The sequence below is a fragment of the Myotis nattereri genome (genome assembly GCF_964212035.1).
Source record: "Myotis nattereri genome assembly, chromosome: 17".
NCBI classification, from domain to species: Eukaryota; Metazoa; Chordata; class Mammalia; order Chiroptera; family Vespertilionidae; genus Myotis; species Myotis nattereri.
The window spans coordinates 1,006,317-1,023,240 of NC_138092.1; the positions used below are offsets into that span (position 1 = coordinate 1,006,317).

A 16,924-nucleotide genomic window follows, 5' to 3' on the forward strand; every position below is an offset into this window, starting at 1 on the left:
GCCTGGAGGCCGAGCCTCGGTGACAGCGGGTCCTGGAGCCTCGGACTGTGGCCCCCTCCCGCCCTGGCCCTGCCCCTGGACAGAGGGGGAGGCGGGTGGGACCGGGACGCAGAGGAGGGCAGGGGTTCTGGAGGGGATGGGGGGCCCCCAAGGCCAACCAGAGGCGGGGTCCCAGGGCCCTGAGGCTCCCTCCCGCGCCCCATGTCCCCCACTCCGCATCTCTCTCATCTCAGGTCGTCCCTCCCGCAGTGCGTCTGGGCCAGGGAGTCAGGCCTGCCTGTGAGTCCCGAGGTGTGAGGAGGGGCCTGCCGGCTCCCAGGCTCCCGCCAGGCTCCCTCACAGCCCCCTAGGAAGCGAGAGGCTGCCCAGAGCCGTGTGACCACAGGCCTGGGGGCCATGGCCCGCGGGAGGGGTGCTGTCCTGGGGCCATGGCCCGCGGGGGGGGGGTGCTGTCCTGGGGCCATGGCCCGCGGGGGGGGGGGTGTTGTCCTGACACCCAAGCAGGGCACTGGGCAGCTGAAGATGAGATGCCAACCAGGCCGCCCAGCCCCTCTGCCGGGAGCAGGGACCCCGGCTGGTCCGCAGAGCCCAGCCCCAGCCTGAGGGGCCCGAGGAAGGCCACAGAGAGGGCGTGGGTTTTTAATTCTTTTTATTGAAGAAAAGAAAAGGAGAGAAAAAATAGATTCCCCGCCCCTGCTTCGTCTGAGGGCCCTGGTCCTGCGCTGGGGGCAGGAGGGCTGTGCGCGCCGCCTGAGGCCGGCGGGCGGGGCGGTGGCTGGCTGCTCCCCAGGGATGGGGGCGTCTAAAAAACGGTGCCAGGCCGCGGCCAGCAGCTCAGTGAGCATCCGGTGCCGGCCGCACCCAGCCCGGCATTGTCCCGGCCGCCTGTCCGCCCGCCGGGGCTGGGTCCGAGGAGGGCAGAGGCACCTTCTGGCCTCGGGCGCCCTGTGCCACGGGGGCCGCCGCCTCCTGTCCCGCTGGCTCTGGTCCCAGCACTGCGGGCCTCCGCGGCCGCCGTCCGAGTGCCCTGAGCCGGGCGCGGGCCTGGCCCGCCGCCCTCGAGCGTCTGTGCCCGTCCTGCGGCAGCGGCAGCGGCGGGCCAGCAGCATCCCTCCTCCGTCCGGTGTGTGGCCACCGCCCGCCGCTCAGACCTCGGTCTGCAGGTCGATGATGTCCTGGCCCACCAGCGGGATGGTGGCGCCCGACTTCTCCCACTCCACGCTCCGCAGCTCCCGCGGCGACGGCGGCAGCGGCTCCAGCTCCTTCACCCACGCGGGCGGCCCGTGGGCCTTGCGCAGGCTCTCCCAGGGCCGCTTGTTGGGCGTCTGCTGCTTCTCTGGCTGCGGCCGGGGCAGGGAGGGCGGGCCAGCGGGAGAGGGAAAGGAGGGTGCAGACAGGAGTCAGAACAGCCCAGCCTTTCCCAGAATGCACAGGGGCTGCGGCCCTCTCCGGGGTCAGTCTGGGGCGGCCGGCAGGGAAGGGCACGGGAGGCCCCTGCCTGCTCAGCACCCCGCGTGGCTGTCCCCGCCTCGGAGAGGCAGCTCCCCCTTCCAGACGCCCCCAGTCCCTCCAGGGGCGGACGGGCTGGGCCGGGCCCACCAGGGAAGGTTGGACGAATGAACAACTGAATGACGTGGGGTCAGAGGAAGGCAGGAGAAGGCAGGCTTACCTGCGGGCTCTCTCGGCCGCCCTGCCCCACGCCCACGGCCCCACCCCTGCCCCCCTGTGGCCCCCCAGGGCCGCGCCGCCGCAGACCTTGCTCTCGGGGGCCAGCGCCTCCTTGTCCTTCTCCGCGTGCTGCAGCCTCCGGCTCAGGTCCTGGAACATGTCCTGGTGCCGCTTCCGCGTGTGCATGATTTTCTGGGGGGGCGGGGGGGGGGCGGGCAGACCCTGAGCCCCAAGGCGCCCGGCCGGCCTCTTCCCCAGGCCCCTCCCTGCCTGTGGGACGGCCCCGCTGCCCGGCCAGGGCTCAGAACCCACCCGGCCCAGGTGTCTGGGGTGGGGACACGGGACCCACCTCAAAGTCCAGCTCCGCATACCGCGACTTCCGCCTCTGTGGGGGGAAGGGTTGTGGGCCTTTGTAAGCAGCACCCCAAAACCTCCCCATCCACGTCCTGGCCCCTCCTTGCCTGAGGACGGCCGCAGGGACCCCTCACCCAGGCAGCCCTTGGGTGCAGACCCCCAGCCCCGGCTTGGTGGGTCTCAGAGGGACTCGCAGTGACCACCCGACCACAGAGAGGGCGCCACCCGAGCAGGTCCAAGTGCAGCCGCGGGTCCTCGAGCCCTTGCAATGGGCGAGGCCACCCTCCGGGGCCCCAGGGCCAGCGGGCAGGGTGGGCGCTGGAGGGCAGCAGGCAGAGCCAGGCCTCTCGGTCCGAGGTCGGCCAAGGGGACAACTCCAGCTGGACACTGGCTGCCCGGCCAAACCCGAGGCCCCTGGCCGCCGCCTCTCCGTCCTCCAGGGGCCCGACGCCCCCTTTCCCCTCCTCGCCTACTCCCCACCCCCCGCGGCCCGCACCTCCAGGGAGCTCACGGACAAGGTGGAGACGTTCTCCTTCTTGGTCCCAGTGCCCGTGCTGGGCCCCGGGTGGGGGGCGGGCTCCCTGGGCTCCCCCAGGCTGGGGGGCGCCGGCTCCAGGGTGGGCGGCGGGGGCAGAGGCTGCTGTGGGGGCGGGGGCGGCGGGGGCGGGGGCGGCGGGGGCTGGGCGGGGGGCGCCTCGGGGGGCTGGCGGGAGGGCGGGCTGCGGGCCGGGCCGCCGTCGGGCGTCATGCTGAGGTGGATGAGGCGCGTCTGCGGCATCTGGTCGATGTGGATGCTGTACTTGGGCTCCTCCGGGGGCTTGGGCCGCAGCGTGGCCGTGGCCGTGGGCAGGATCACGTAGCTCGTGTCCAGGGCCTTCTCCTGGGCCCGGCTCAGCTCCGAGTCCAGCTTCCTGAAGATGTCCCCGTCGCCCACGAAGGAGGACTTGGGCGCGCGGCCCTTCTTGAGGGTCAGCGAGTGGTTGGGGAAGTCGGGCAGCGGGCCCGGGCGGCGCGGCGAGCCGTGCGTGTGCAGCTTGGACACGTTGGCCGGGAGGCTGTTGAAGTTGGGGGGCGGCACCTTGGCGTGGGCCAGCTTCAGCTTCTCCTCCTCGGGCAGCGAGGGCCGCTTGAGGGTGCCCGTGATGGTGGCCGTGCGGCAGGCCGCGATGTCCTTGTTCAGCACTGCGGGGCAGGGCGGGGTCAGGGGGCCTGGCCAGGGCCCCCCCCCCCCCCCGGGCGCACCCCCCCTGAGCTCGGTGCTGCGGCAGCCGGGGTCCCCTTTGCACTTTCCAACCAGGCTGGGCCCGGTGCCCCTCCTTCCGCCCGCACGGGCAGACGACCCCCTCCGATGGCCCTGGGGGCCCCGTGCTGCCCCGGGTGCAGGGACACAGCTCCTGGGTGTGGGTGGGACAGCCCCTCCTGACCAGCTGCAGGGGGGCCAGGCTGCTGTGACCTCTGACCTGGGCGCCAGCATGCCTGCACCCACCTCCGTCCTACGGGTCAATCGGCCTCAGCCGGCCCCCGGAGACCCCGAAGCGGCCCCTCTCAGGGCCCACCCTCGGCTAGCCGGCTCTGACCACAGCCTCCCCTTGTGGCCCGGCGGCTGGCCCCTGCCACACTGCCCAGCCTGGACCAGCGACCGGCCGCTGCCGCCATCCCGCTATCCAGCACACAGCCTCCAACTGCCCCGCCGGCCACTCGCCCCTACGGCTCGGAGCTTCCCAGGCTCCCTCCCTGCCCCGTCCGCTCCACTATCCAAATGCCACCCGGCCCCTCCGGCAGCCCTGACCTCCACTCTCTGGGCCGCCATCTTCTGGACAAACCTGTGCCCCAGGGCCAGAGAGGGCCCCGCCTGCTGCCCCCTCCCATGAGGTCTTCCTGCCCACCTCCCAGCGAGCGCTGAGCCCCGTGGTCCAGGCTACAGGCCTCCCATGCCGTCGGCATACAACCCAAACTCCCCCCGGGCCTGGGCCCTTGCTGGGGCGCCTACTCCACCCACGGTCCCGGCTTCCCGCACACTCAGTGCTTGTGTTGCGACACCCTCCTAACCGTCCCCAACCTCCCAGCCACTCGTTCAGGAGGCCCAGGGCCATAACCCTAATTAGGAAGAGACTGGAGGCACAGAGGGGCCAGTACCACCCAAACAGGGCTGGGCCAGGCCCCCCCCGCAAGACTTGAGGTCACCTCCCAGGGAAGTTGGCTAGATAGCATGAGCCTAAGAGGGGGGCGGCTCCAGCTCCTGCTCAGCCCAAAGCAGAGATCACCTCCTCCAGGAAGCCCTCCTGGGTCCCCCTGGCAGCAGCTGGCGCACCCCACCCGGGGCTGTCCCAGCTCTCCAGGGCTGTCTCCTCAAACCCCTGGCAGAGCAGAGGGAGGGTCCCCCCCCGAAAGACTGCCTGTCAGGGCCCCAGACCCTCGGTTCACAGAACAAGGACTCTTGGGGGCTTCCTTTCATTGGGAAATTCATTCCCTTCTTGCCCTTGCTTCCAGGAAGCTCAGCGCCAGCCTAGGGCTCAGCGGTGGGGCCTACCTGCTTTCCTCCTGCTCCCACTGATGCCCCCCCCATGTGAAAACCCACCCACCCTCCTCCACAGCTGGACTCACAATGAGGAAATGAAGGACACACAGGAGCCGGAGGGAGGGCAGGCAGGGGGGTGAAGGGGGAGGTGGGCGGGCACAGAGCTTGCCCAGCCTCACTGCCCTCGAGGAGGAGGTGGAGGCCCAAGACCTGCAGAGCTGTGGGTGCTGAGGACTGGGCCTCCGCTGCCCCACAGACCCTGCCTGCTGCCTCGGCATGGGCGGGCTGGGGGTGTGAGCCGCTGGTGCAAACAAGTCTGCCCTGGGCCCGGACCCCGAGGCCTGTGTCCCCTGCTCAGGCCAGGGCTCCGGGCAGCAGGTCCTCAGTCGCGGGGAGGGGCTGAGGGAGGCAGGGGTGGGATGAGGACAGACGAATGGACGGACAGATGGACGAAGAAAAGAAAAAGAAGCAAGTGGGCCCGGCGAGGCCACCTGTCCTCTCACCTGTCAGGCGCTCACCTGATCTACAGGCCAGATCCACGTCCTTCTCGAAGTCGGTCTGCAAGACAGAGACGGGCTGGTGAGGCCGGGGCGGGGGCCGCTGCTGCCCTGGGCACCGCGAGGCGGGCGGGCTGTGGGCAGGGCCGCCCTGGGGCGGCATGTGCACGCGTGGCTGTGTACATGTGTGTACAGTCCTGAGGGCTAAGGGGGCCCACACACTCGGGGTGCCCACGTGCTGGTGTGGTCACACGGAGTGAACTCCTGGGGGCGGCTACGCCATGAATTCTCTCACCTGTGTGTGCATGGGTGAGCATGTGCAGACATTGAGCCCACATGCACTCACATACATGTAAGCAATGCACGTGTATGTGTACACATATGCACATATATGTGTGCATACATACGTGAGCAGGCTCTCAGCTCCAGGGCATTCGTGGGTCAGCTGGGAAGTAGGGGGCCAGTCCCCCACAGCTCATGTTCTTGCCCCTCTGGCCTCAGTCCCCCTGCCCCCTTTCCCTGGGCCTCCAGTACAGGAACCCCTTGCTGTCCCTCACACCTCTCCAATGGGCACACAGGGCCCACACCAGAGCCCCCTGCTGCCCAGGCCACCACCTGGCAGTCCCCCGCCCCCTGTCACCCCTTCAGTCCCTGCCACAGCCCTGGGGCGAGGGGATGGAGGCCGGCAGCGGGGAGAGGCACAGCAGGGCTGCCACGTGATGTCCGGTCCCAGGGAGGCCCCCGCTGCCCATCAAGCAGTGGCCTGGTCCCTGCTGCACGCAGCACCCACCCCATCCCAGGCTGGGGGCTGGGGTATCCAGTCGGGCCCCCCAGGCTGGTGCGGGGCCTTCCCAGGGGCGGCAGGGCCCAGGGCACAGCCGGGCCCTCAATCTCAAACCTGGAGGCGCCTTCCCTGCAAATGCAGAGGCTGGGGTGGCGGGAAGACCACAGGTCTGAGGTGAGAGGTCAGCCCGGGAGCAGAACCGGGGGCCAGAACCCCAGCTCCTTCACCTTGGGCTCTGCCGAGGCCCTGCCTGGGACCCTAACAGCCACCGTGAGGTGGCCAGCCCGGAAGACCAACTGAGTGCCTCCTGCCTGCCAGGCTCCCTGTGTGCCAGGGGCACCCCCTGGGAAGCAACCTCGAAATGGCAGGTGGGGATTCCCCTAGGGCACCACTGGGGCCGGACCAGGCAACCTGAGGGGCAGTCAGGGAGGGCTCCCCGGAGGAGGTGGCATCTCAGTGGAGAGGGCGGGGTGTGAGGGGGCGTACCTGGGGTGCAGGACCCGAGTCAGGTCCTAAGGGGATCTGGCCGGGGACGGGGCCACGGCAGGAGGTGTGAGTGGACGGGCCAGGCCGGACCCAAGGGAGAAGCTGGAGAAGCCGGGAGCTGAAGGAGGTGTCTGACCAAAGCTGGTACCATGGGGTGGGCACGGGCTGGACACCAGCTCCACCCAGATCTTGTCAACTTGACCTGCCTGACCCCAAGCCCTGGACCTGGGATCCGACCTGGGGAGCCTCAGTTTCCCCAACTGCACCCTGGGCTCCCAGTGCCTCCTGGCGGGGCTTGGGGGCCTGCGTCCGCTCCGGGCCCTACCATGAGCTGGGCGTGGCCATTCTGGAAGGAGCCCCCCGAGTCCCCGTTGCCCTCCTCCTGGCGGTCCACCACGCGGCACTTCACAGCGTCCTGGACCTGGGGGCGGAGAGCACAGGTCAGAGGTCAGCGGCAGCTCGGCCGCTGAGGACTGGACCCTGGCGGTGCCCGAGGGGGCTGGTCCGCGAGGCCCAGAACAGGAGTCTTGGCTGCCATGGAAGTTGCTCACACATACACACACACACGCACATGCATACACACACGCACACACGCGCACACACACAGACACACACGCGCACACACAGACACACACACACGCACACGCATACACACACACATACACACACGCACATGCATACACACACGCACACACGCGCACACACACACACACGCGCGCGCACACGCGCACACACGCGCACACACACATACACACACACGCACATGCATACACACACGCACACACACGCACACGCATACACACACGCACACACGCGCGCACACACATACACACACGCGCACACGCATACACACACGCACACACGCGCACACAGTGTGCGGCCGAGCAGCACGGGCACAGGGCACCTCTCTGCGCAGGACGCAGTGCACCATGACGATGACGAAGCCCTCCAGCGAGTCGAAGACGGCGAAGAGGATCTGGAAGAGGGCGGAGCGGCGGTCGGTGACGGCGAGCACGGCCGACATCCAGGTCAGCGCCAGCAGCGGCAGCACCACGCACGAGCTCCACAGCGAGGCCCTGCGGACGGGGGCGTCAGGGCTGCTGCCGGAGGGACCCGCCGGGCCGGCCTCGCCCCGTCTCTCCTGCGGGCCGGGCCGCCGTGCCCAGGCCGTGTCCTCTCCGGGGCCGGTGCCCTCCGCCCTCGGCACAGGCCCCTCCCTGACAGTCCCCCGCGTTCTGCCAGCAACCAGGGCTCCCAGGGGCGATGGGGACCCAGGAGGCCGGTGCCCGGGGAGGGGGCTCTCGGGGACACCCGGGGCCCTGGCTGCCCAGGAGGCCACAGGCAGGGGAGGAGGCCCTGCTGGTTCCAGCTCCCAGGGCCCCACACAGCCCTCAGGCCCGTCAGGGGTCAAGGCCTGGACTGCAAGATGGCCGCAGGGAGGGGCGCTTGGTCAGGCCTCTGAGCTCTGGACAGAGAGGGAGGGAGGAGAGAACCTGGGAGGGGAGGTGACAGGACAGACGAGGCGGGGCAGGTGGGGGACCGGGGCAGAGACAGACAGGAACAGACTGACAGGCGCGTCCTCCTCCAGGTGAGCCCTGCTCGCCTGTCCCAGGGGAGGAGCTGCTGCTGCCCCTCAGCCCTCGCCTCCTCCTCCAGGGAGTCCTCCAGGAGCACCTCCCTCAGGCATTGCCCTTGGCAGCCCGGGCCCCTCCCCGCACAGCACAGGCCACAGGGGCCACTCTGAGCCAGTCTCCCGGCTCACACGGTGGGACAGAAGGGGCGCCGGCAGGCAGCGGGCAGGTGCTTAGGGAGCGGGCCCCCCTGGTCACTGCTGTGCCCCTCAGGGCCATGGAAGCCTAAGGACCCAGCCAGGGTGAGCCCGGCCCCCATGGGGGCGGCAACTGCCTGCAGGGATTCCCGTCCAATCACCAGGGTGGGCCTGGCACCCAGACCACTTGCTCCCCCTCCCTCACAGGACAAGCAGAGCAGGGGGGTCCGGGGACCAGAAGAGGGGGCAGAGGGCAAAGCCACCAGGAAGGAGCTGGGGACACAGACCTGGGGGAGAGAGGCTGGGGGCCTGGGGTCCAGCCAGGACACGGGCCCCCAAACCAGTAGGGCCTTGGCCATGGGTTCAGGGGCAGGACCTCCCCCGCTGCAGGCTCTGCCCTCGGCCAGGACGGGCAAGGCGACCAACAGCAGAGGCTGGGCCTGTGGGCCTCACCGCGGCCTCGCCGAGGCGGCAGAGCAGCCACTCCCGCCTCCTGACCTCCCCCGGCCTGAGCCTCAGGCTGCTGGGCTGTCAGGTGGGGACACGGCAGGGCCTGCCTCCAGGGTGACCATGGGGCGCTGCGCACCTGGGCCTCCTGCTGTGGACGCTGTCCGGGGCCTGAGCAGGCTGCCCACCCCCACTTCCCAGCCCACACACCCGAGGCCGGCCGGCTCCCAGCCCCGGGCACAGCCTCCCCACGGCAGGTTCCTCCAGGACCAGACCCTCCAGGGACCCTGGGGGTGGCTTCCTGAAGTTTCCGCTCCCTGGGGAGAGCAGGAGGGTGGGATGAGGGAGAGAGAGAGGAGACAGACACACAGACAGGACAAGCAAGACGGGCACGAAGGGAGGGGCGGGGCGGGGGCCCCAACGCAGACACTAGCCAGGCTGGGACAGGCAGCAGGTACGGGAAGGTGGGGAGCTCAGAGGGCTGGGGCGGGGCAGGGAGGGACCACTGTCGGCCTGGCCGTGACCAGGTGCTCCCGTCCCTGGAGGGACAGCACCCTCCCCAGCGCACTCCCCCAGCAGGGACGGCCCAGCCGCTCAGGACTGCCGCCTGCAGTGCTGTGTGCCCTCAGGCCAGGCACTGCCCTCTCTGGGCCCCTTCCCCAGGCAGGACATCCGGGTCCATCCACTGTCCCTTCCACCCACGCTGAGGGCACACAGGACGGGCACCCAACGCCGAGGCGGGCGGGGCCTGGCGGAGGGAGGCCCTTAGAGGCCCCACCTGGCAGGGCCGGATGGAGACACTGCGGCCGAGCAAGGCAGGGTCGCTGTGCACCCGCACGGCCCGTGCCTCGGTTTCCCCGCTGTGCGGGCTGGGGGGGGGCGAGCTCTGGGTCCTACCCTGCCCGCTCCTTCAGCTTCTTGTCAGTGATGCCGTCCTTGGACACGAGCTTGTTGAACACCAGGATGCCCATGGCCATGTTCACCTGCGGGCAGAGGCGGTGGGTGCCGATGCTCTGTCCACGCTGTGCCCCCGTCCCCCCCCTGCTGCCGGTGAGGGGATGGGGCTCCCGGGGAGAGGCAAAGGCTGCCCCCTCACCCCGCCGTCTCCTTCGGCCGCTAGCCGGGTCCTCCTGCCCCCACAGGGCTGGGCACCGGAGCTCCAGCCCCTACGCGGCCCTCCCACCCAACAGGCGCCGCCGCGACCTGGGAGCCCGTCATCCGGGTGGACGTGCGGGTGGACGTGCGGGTGGACATGCGGAAGGGCAGGTGACCCTGGGGCTTGGGGGACTCAGGTTTTCTTCCCGTCGATTCCCACCTTCTCCAGGTGAGGGACTGGGGGTGCCATGGGCACGGGCTACTGCCCCACCCAGCCCGTCCCTCAAACACGCGCCCACGTGGCAGGTCCGCAGCTGGTCCCCATGGATCAGGCAACCCGCTCTCCGGCCGCGCCAGGGGACCGTGGACACCCCCCGCCCCCCAGTGACCGAGGGCCGAGCCCGGGGCCTCGGGGCAGCCCCTACCAGCACCACAGCAGCAGCGGGTCCCACGAAGGCGTACAACAGCCCCCCCTCCAGGGAGAGCCAGCAGCTGCGGAGGGAGACGGTGCTGACGGGCCAGGCGTGGGCCCCGCCCCAGCACAGGGGGGACCACAGCTCCCGGGGGCAGGTGAGGGGCAGACGGATCAGCTCAGGCGAAAGGCCCCCGAGTCCGGGACCCTCACCTCATTCTCCAGCTTCAGAGCCTCGGGGAGGGGCCAGGCGGCACCCCACTTTATGAGGAGGAGCAGGCCCAGAGCTGGGGCGCAGCGGGGGCCCAGGTGCCCTGACCGGCCCCTTCCCTCAGCCGTCCCCTCCCATCTCCTCCTGGACCCTCCCCGTCTCACACGCGCACCCTCCCTCCTGACGCGATGCCCAAACACGGGGCTGGTCCTGGGCCTGGCCCTCTGCTCACGCCTCTGGCCCTTCCTCTCCCCTCACTCTGACGTGAACCCCAAGCCTCCCGAATCTCCTGGACGCCCCCCAAGGTGGCCCACGGGGGCCTGGAGCCCAGCGGGGGTGCCGTGTCCTTCACATGTTCCTGAGCCTAACCCAAGCGTTCCGCCCCGGCTGTCTGTCCAACAAACTCCTCTTCCTCCTTCAGAGCCCCACTCGATGCCCCCATCTTCTCCTGACCCGCCTCTGACCCCGCAGGCTGGGGTTCCCTCCTCCCAGCCTCACCCCCTGGGCGTAGGAACCGGCTCCTCATGCACGGCCTCTGCCCCCCACTACCCAGACGGGGCGCGGCTCCAGGGTCGGCCACATCCTGTCCCCTGGGCTCCACAGTGAACCGACCTGCACAGCCAGTATCAGCGGTGCCCCTGCCTCTGGCCACCCTTCCTCCCCATCCCTGCAGCCATGGAGGCCTCGGGTCCTCTCCCCGACCTGGGCAGCCGCCTGCCTCCAGGGCCACCCCTCAGCCCCGGGCTTGGCTTCCGAGGCCCCTGGCCCTCGCCCCGCGGACCCTTCAGGTCTTCCCTGACGTCCTCTGTGCAGCAGGCCCCACGCCGGCCCTGCCCTGGGCGCCCCTGCAGTCCCGCTGGGGCAGGCAGATGCCCACGGATGGGGACGGGGGCTCAGCGAGGCGGACGGACCTGCCCAAGGAGGAGGCGGAAGGCCCTGACAGCCCAGCACGGCTTCTCCGATCCCACTGCCCTCGGCCCGGGGGGAGCTGGCTGATGGGAAGGGGGAGGCCGCCGGCCCCCACCCTGTTCCGGCCTGGGCTTCCTGGTCTGTGAGATGGAGGCCCTTCTAGGGCAGTGGGAGGGCCTGGGTGCCCTGTGGGCGCCCCACATCCCCGCCCGCCCGCCCCGACTCACTAGTTCATGGTGCTGTACCCTTTGGCCTTGGTAAATCCCACGGAAATGGCCACGACCAGCGCAGGGAGCCCTGTGGAAGGACCAGAAAGAGGGCGTCGGGCCCCGCCGACCAGGCTGTGCCAGCGGAGGGCGGGGAGGGGCAGGGAATGTGACGTGAGAGGGGGCGGGGTGCACGGGGAGAGGGCCGCAGAGCTGGGGGGCAGCGCTGCAGGTGAGCAAGGAGAGCCCAGGACGCCAGGCCCGCCGGCTTTCAGGTTCGGGAGGAGACACGGTTGGCGTAAGTGTACCCCAACAGCGGCCGGACGTCCTTACACTGAAGCAGTGATGGCGAGCCTGTGACACGCATGTCAGAGATGACATGCGAACTCATTTTTCTGGTTGATTTTTCTTTGTTAAATGGCATTTAAATATAGAAAATAAATATCAAAAATGTAAGTCTTTGTTTTACTATGGTTACAAAGATCAAAAAATTTCTATGTGACACGGCTCCAGAGCTAAGTTAGGGTTCTTTCAAAATGCGGACACGCCGAGCTCAGAAGGTTCCCATCACTGCTCTAAAGCATCACTGACTATCCGAAGGTCAGGATGGACTCGGTGTTAGTAACTTACCCAGCCACTGGGAGGAGGGCGGAGGGAGGGAGGAGGGAGGAGGGAAGGAGGAGGGAGGGAGGAGGGGGGCGGAGGGAGGAGGGAGGGGGGCAGAGGGAGGAGGAAGGGCGGAGGGAGGGGGCGGAGGGAGGGAGGAGGGAGGATGGAGGGCGGAGGGAGGGGGCAGAGGGAGGGAGGAGGGAGGGAGGAGGGGGGCGGAGGGAGGAGGGAGGGGGCAGAGAGAGGGGGGCGGAGGGAGGAGGGAGGGGGGCGGAGGGAGGAGGGAGGGGGCGGAGAGAGGGGGCGGAGGGAGGAGGGAGGGGGCGGAGAGAGGGGGGCGGAGGGAGGAGGGAGGGGGGCGGAGGGGGGCGGAGGGAGGAGGGAGGGGGGCGGAGGGGGGCGGAGGGAGGAGGGAGGGGGCGGAGAGAGGGGGGCGGAGGGAGGAGGGAGGGGGGCGGAGGGAGGAGGGAGGGGGCGGAGAGAGGGGGGCGGAGGGAGGAGGGAGGGGGCGGAGAGAGGGGGGCGGAGGGAGGAGGGAGGGGGTGGAGAGAGGGGGGCGGAGGGAGGAGGGAGGGGGCGGAGAGAGGGGGGCGGAGGGAGGAGGGAGGCCCCGGAGCGGGACCTGGGAGCTGGCGGCACTCACCCCAGCCCAGGCAGAGGAAGCGCTTGCGGATGAGGCGGTTCCGGAGGCGGCCGGTCACGGCCATGTAGGACTGCCAGGCCTCGGTGAGCACCCAGCAGAAGGACGACAGGAAGAAGAAGTGCAGGAAGGCGGCCACCAGCGTGCACACCACCTGGCGGGCGGGGAGGTGGGCAGGCGCTGGTCCCGGGCCCCACGCCCACCCAGTGAGCGGCCCGGGGACCGCGTCGGTGACCAGGTCAAACCCCAGGCAGGAAGCCACCGACGGCTTGCCGGGTCCACGGCCCTGAGATGGGCTGTGGGTGCCGGCGCGACCTTCCCACGAACTGCCAGGGACAGACACCCTGCCACCCCGTCTTCCTCACCCACCCCCATCGCAGACGCATCAAACGCCAGCCGGGGGCCCACTCGAGGGCCCGGTTCCAAGCCCATCTGTTCCGTCGGTGGTGACCCCGAGGCCAGGGCCACCAGACAGGGCACAGACAAGCTCAGACAGAGCCTGGGCCCCACAGAGGGCTGGCGACAGGCTGAGCTGGCTCATCACGAAGCACCGTCCAGCTGGAGACTCGGACACCACGTCCCCATGCCCGCCTGGCCAGGCGGCACCTGCCCCCGCCTGGGCCCGAGCCACACGGCGGCCGTGGCCAGAGGAGCAGTGAGAAGAACTCCAGTGGCTCTGGGCCCCTCCTCCCTCAGCTCCCGTCACCCACCGCCACCCCACTGCCACCCCACTGCCTACACCATCACCCATCCCATCGCCAACCCCAGTGGTCGGCAAACTGCGGCTCGCGAGCCACATGCGGCTCTTTGGCCCCTTGAGTGTGGCTCTTCCACAAAATACTGACTTTTGCGCATGGGCCATTAAGTTTCAACCGCACTGTACGTGAGCGCCCGCACGTGGTGTTTTGTGGGAGAGCCGCACTCAAGGGGCCAAAGAGCCACATGTGGCTCCCGAGCTGCAGTCTGCTGACCACTGGCCTACCCCATCACCTACCCCATCACCCACCTCCCACCCCATCGCCTACCCCATCTGGGGACCCTGGAATGGGGTGGCAGTGCCAAACACCTACCCTGCTGCGGGTCTGCGTCTGCCCGATGAGGATGAGGGCATTGGAGGAGATGATGGACAGGCAGAAGTTGATGAGGATGACGGATCTTTCTGAGCGGATGTACCTGGGGAAGGTGGGAGGCGTGATCAGCGCCCACAGGGCTTCACCTCACAAGAGCTGGGGTCCCATGGCTGCACCAAGACCGTGGGTCACTTCCCCCCAGATAACACTTCCTCCCAGCAAACACCACCACCACCACCATCACCACCACCTCCTCCACCACCACCACCATCACCACCATCACCACCTCCACCACCTCCACCACCACCATCACCACCATCACCACCATCACCACCACCGCCATCACCACCATCACCACCACCACGTCCACCACCACCACCACCACGTCCACCACCATCACCACCACCACCACCACCACCACGTCCACCACCACCACCATCACCACCACCACCACCACCACCACCACCACCACCACGTCCACCACCACCATCACCACCACCATCACCACCACCACCACCATCACCACGTCCACCACCACCACCACCACCACCACCATCACCACCACCATTACCACCACCACGTCCACCACCATCACCACCACCATCACCACCACCACCACCACCACCACCACGTCCACCACCACCATCACCACCACCACCATCACCACCACCACCACCATCACCACCACCACCACCACCACCACCACGTCCACCACCACCATCACCACCACCACCATCACCACCACCACCATCACCACCACCACCATCACCACCACCACCACCACCACGTCCACCACCACCATCACCACCACCACCACCACCATCACCACCACCACCACCATCACCACCACCATCACCACCACCACCATCACCACCACCATCACCACCACCACGTCCACCACCACCATCACCACCACCATCACCACCACCACCATCACCACCACCACCCCCATCACCACCACCACCACCACCACCACCACCACCACCATCACCACCACCATCACCACCACCACCATCACCACCACCATTACCACCACCACCATCACCACCACCATCACCACCACCACCACCACCACCATGTCCACTTCACCGCACACCAAGTTCCAGCACAGCCAGGTGCAGGCAGAGCCCTGGGGAGCCATGAGCACAGCTGCACTCTTGGTCTCACTGCCTGCCTGCTCCCAGCAGCACCCATGCCCCGAGCCCCACCCCCGTCTCATCCTCACTGTGAGGTAAGAAGGTGGGGCCGAGTGGGACTGCAGAGCCACGCCCGCCGTGGCTGTGTGACCGCAGGCAAGCGACCCGCCGGGCTCTGCCCCGGTCTCGCCTCTGGACGGGGCTGGGCTCTGCCCCGGTCTCGCCTCTGGACGGGGCTGGGCTCTGCCCCGGTCTCCCCTCTGTGCGGGGCTGGGTCAGCGCCTGCTGCTCAGGACTGTGGCCTAAACTCGAGAGCAGCGGCACAGCCAGGCGCCGGCACTTCTGCCCGTTTCCCGGCGCGGCGCCCCGCGGCCTGTGGCGGCTGGATCCCGCCGGGCAAGCGGAGGGCACAGGGCGGAGCTCAGGGGCTGCGAGGTGCCTGGTGTGACATGTGACCCCGGGAGGTCACGGCCCTCTCTTGGAGGGACAGCAGGGCAGGCCGGCTGGGGCTCAGGGGAGGACTGGCCTCAGGGCACAGCCTGTCCACAGGGGACCCGGGGCCGGGGGAGGGGCCCTGGGTGCTGACCCTCCTGGTGCCTCAGCACAGGCCGCTCTCCCACTGGCCACATCGACCGCTCCCTGCTGGCCTCGGGGCGCGATGTCAGCTCCATCAGCGCTGGCATTGCGCTGCCCGTGGAGCCGGCCGGGTGGGGGCTGCGGGCAGGCAGGTGACCTTGACTTCATGCTCCAGCCCAAGCTCTGCTCCCCGGGGCGCACGGCGCCCAGAACCCACTGGCACTCACACCCGCACACACATCCGTGGCGCCTGGGCCTGGCTCGGACCCGCACCCGCACACGCATGGTGACCCCACACCGCCCGCACCCAGGGCCCAGCCTACAGACGGCACCAGGGCCTGGGGGAGGGGGCTGAGGGGGGTCCCCAGCCTGCGACCCTCCACACTCTGGGAAGGCCATGGTCTTGCACGTCCAGGTGGCAGGACAGACAGCCAGGCCAGGGGGCTGAGGGCCCCGGAGGTTAAGGGCACCCGCCAGGGGCCAGCGTGAGGCAGGAGCCGGAAGGCACTTGGGTGTGACCCTGGCTGCCCCTCCCCAGCCCCCGCCCCCCCCCCGGCAGGGACACCACCTCCACACGGAGACGTAGATGATGATCAGCATGAGCAGGGTCAGGGAGGACACGCCGCAGCCCACGATGAGCGTCACCGACGGCACCACCACCTTCTCCATGTTCTGGGGGTTTGGGGAGAGAAGAGCGTGAGGGGGCTGGGCAGCGTGCAGTGGGCCCCTCGAGCTCTCCTCCGAGCAGCAGCAGGACTTTACAGAAGGCCACCAGAGGCCCCCCCTGTGCCCGCCCCGCCCCGCCGGGTCCCAGGCGATGTGGGAGCACCCGCCCCCCGGCTCTGCGAGGCCCCGGGCCGGGCCTGCCTCCTCCTTCCCACCCGGCCTGCGTGTGGGCCCCGTGTGCTTGCCCGTGTGACCGCACGACCCGCAGCGCCCAGGGCCCGCAGACACCGCCGGCCGGCGTGAGGCCCGAGGGGACCGGAGCCCCGAGCCGGGCACTGAGGCTGGCTCTGCGGCCCCTCCCGGCTGCTGCCTCCGGCTCTGGGGAAGTTGGTGGGCACTGCAGGGCCGGAAGTGGGGGGCTTTTAAGGGTCCCCACCCTGGAGCCGACACCTTTCTTCCCTGGGGACAGGGCCTGGGGTGCAGCTCCAGCACGTACATCAGCTTGCCCGCCGGTCGCTGGCTGCCAGGGAAGGGGCTCAGGACCACGGCCAGCGCCCTGCCCGGCCTCTCAGGCCCGGAACTTTCTCTGAGCCCCACCCTCTGAGGCTCCACTGCCTGTCCGAGCGGCCACCTCCCTGGGGCAGGGAGAGGATGCCGAGGACGGGCTGGGCTCCCAAGGCACTCAGGTCAGCTGCCCCCCCCCGCCCCCCAGGCCCACGACGCCCCTGGCCTCTGACCCTCCCTGGGGCCTGGCTGCCTGCCGGCCTCTCGGCTGCTCCCAGCCCGTTGGGGACCTCAGGCCTGGCCACACTGATGGGCATAGCTGTCACGACCAAGCTCCCGCCAGTGTGGAGTGGGGACCGGAGCCCCTG

General features: G+C 69.5%; 1 protein-coding gene across 6 annotated transcripts in view; it reads right to left on the reverse strand.

Moving 5' to 3' along the window:
- Positions 1-632: 632 nt before the first annotated feature.
- The window catches only part of ADGRB1 (adhesion G protein-coupled receptor B1), a 58,582-nt gene continuing 42,290 nt past the window's right edge, over positions 633-16,924 (reverse strand). For 4 of the 6 annotated variants that reach the window (XM_081110928.1, XM_081110931.1, XM_081110932.1 and 1 more), the window contains 13 exons: positions 15,955-16,058; positions 13,675-13,777; positions 12,608-12,758; positions 11,377-11,446; positions 10,043-10,109; positions 9,420-9,505; positions 7,212-7,383; positions 6,633-6,728; positions 5,044-5,098; positions 2,519-3,204; positions 2,018-2,053; positions 1,756-1,860; positions 633-1,340 (listed from right to left, as the gene is read on the reverse strand). In XM_081110928.1, the coding sequence (XP_080967054.1) occupies positions 1,146-1,340; positions 1,756-1,860; positions 2,018-2,053; positions 2,519-3,204; positions 5,044-5,098; positions 6,633-6,728; positions 7,212-7,383; positions 9,420-9,505; positions 10,043-10,109; positions 11,377-11,446; positions 12,608-12,758; positions 13,675-13,777; positions 15,955-16,058 (1,926 nt within the window). In that variant the 3' untranslated portion in view covers positions 633-1,145. The remainder of the gene's footprint in view (positions 1,341-1,755; positions 1,861-2,017; positions 2,054-2,518; positions 3,205-5,043; positions 5,099-6,632; positions 6,729-7,211; positions 7,384-9,419; positions 9,506-10,042; positions 10,110-11,376; positions 11,447-12,607; positions 12,759-13,674; positions 13,778-15,954; positions 16,059-16,924) is intronic. The other 2 variants (XM_081110929.1, XM_081110930.1) reach the window with 2 other exon arrangements.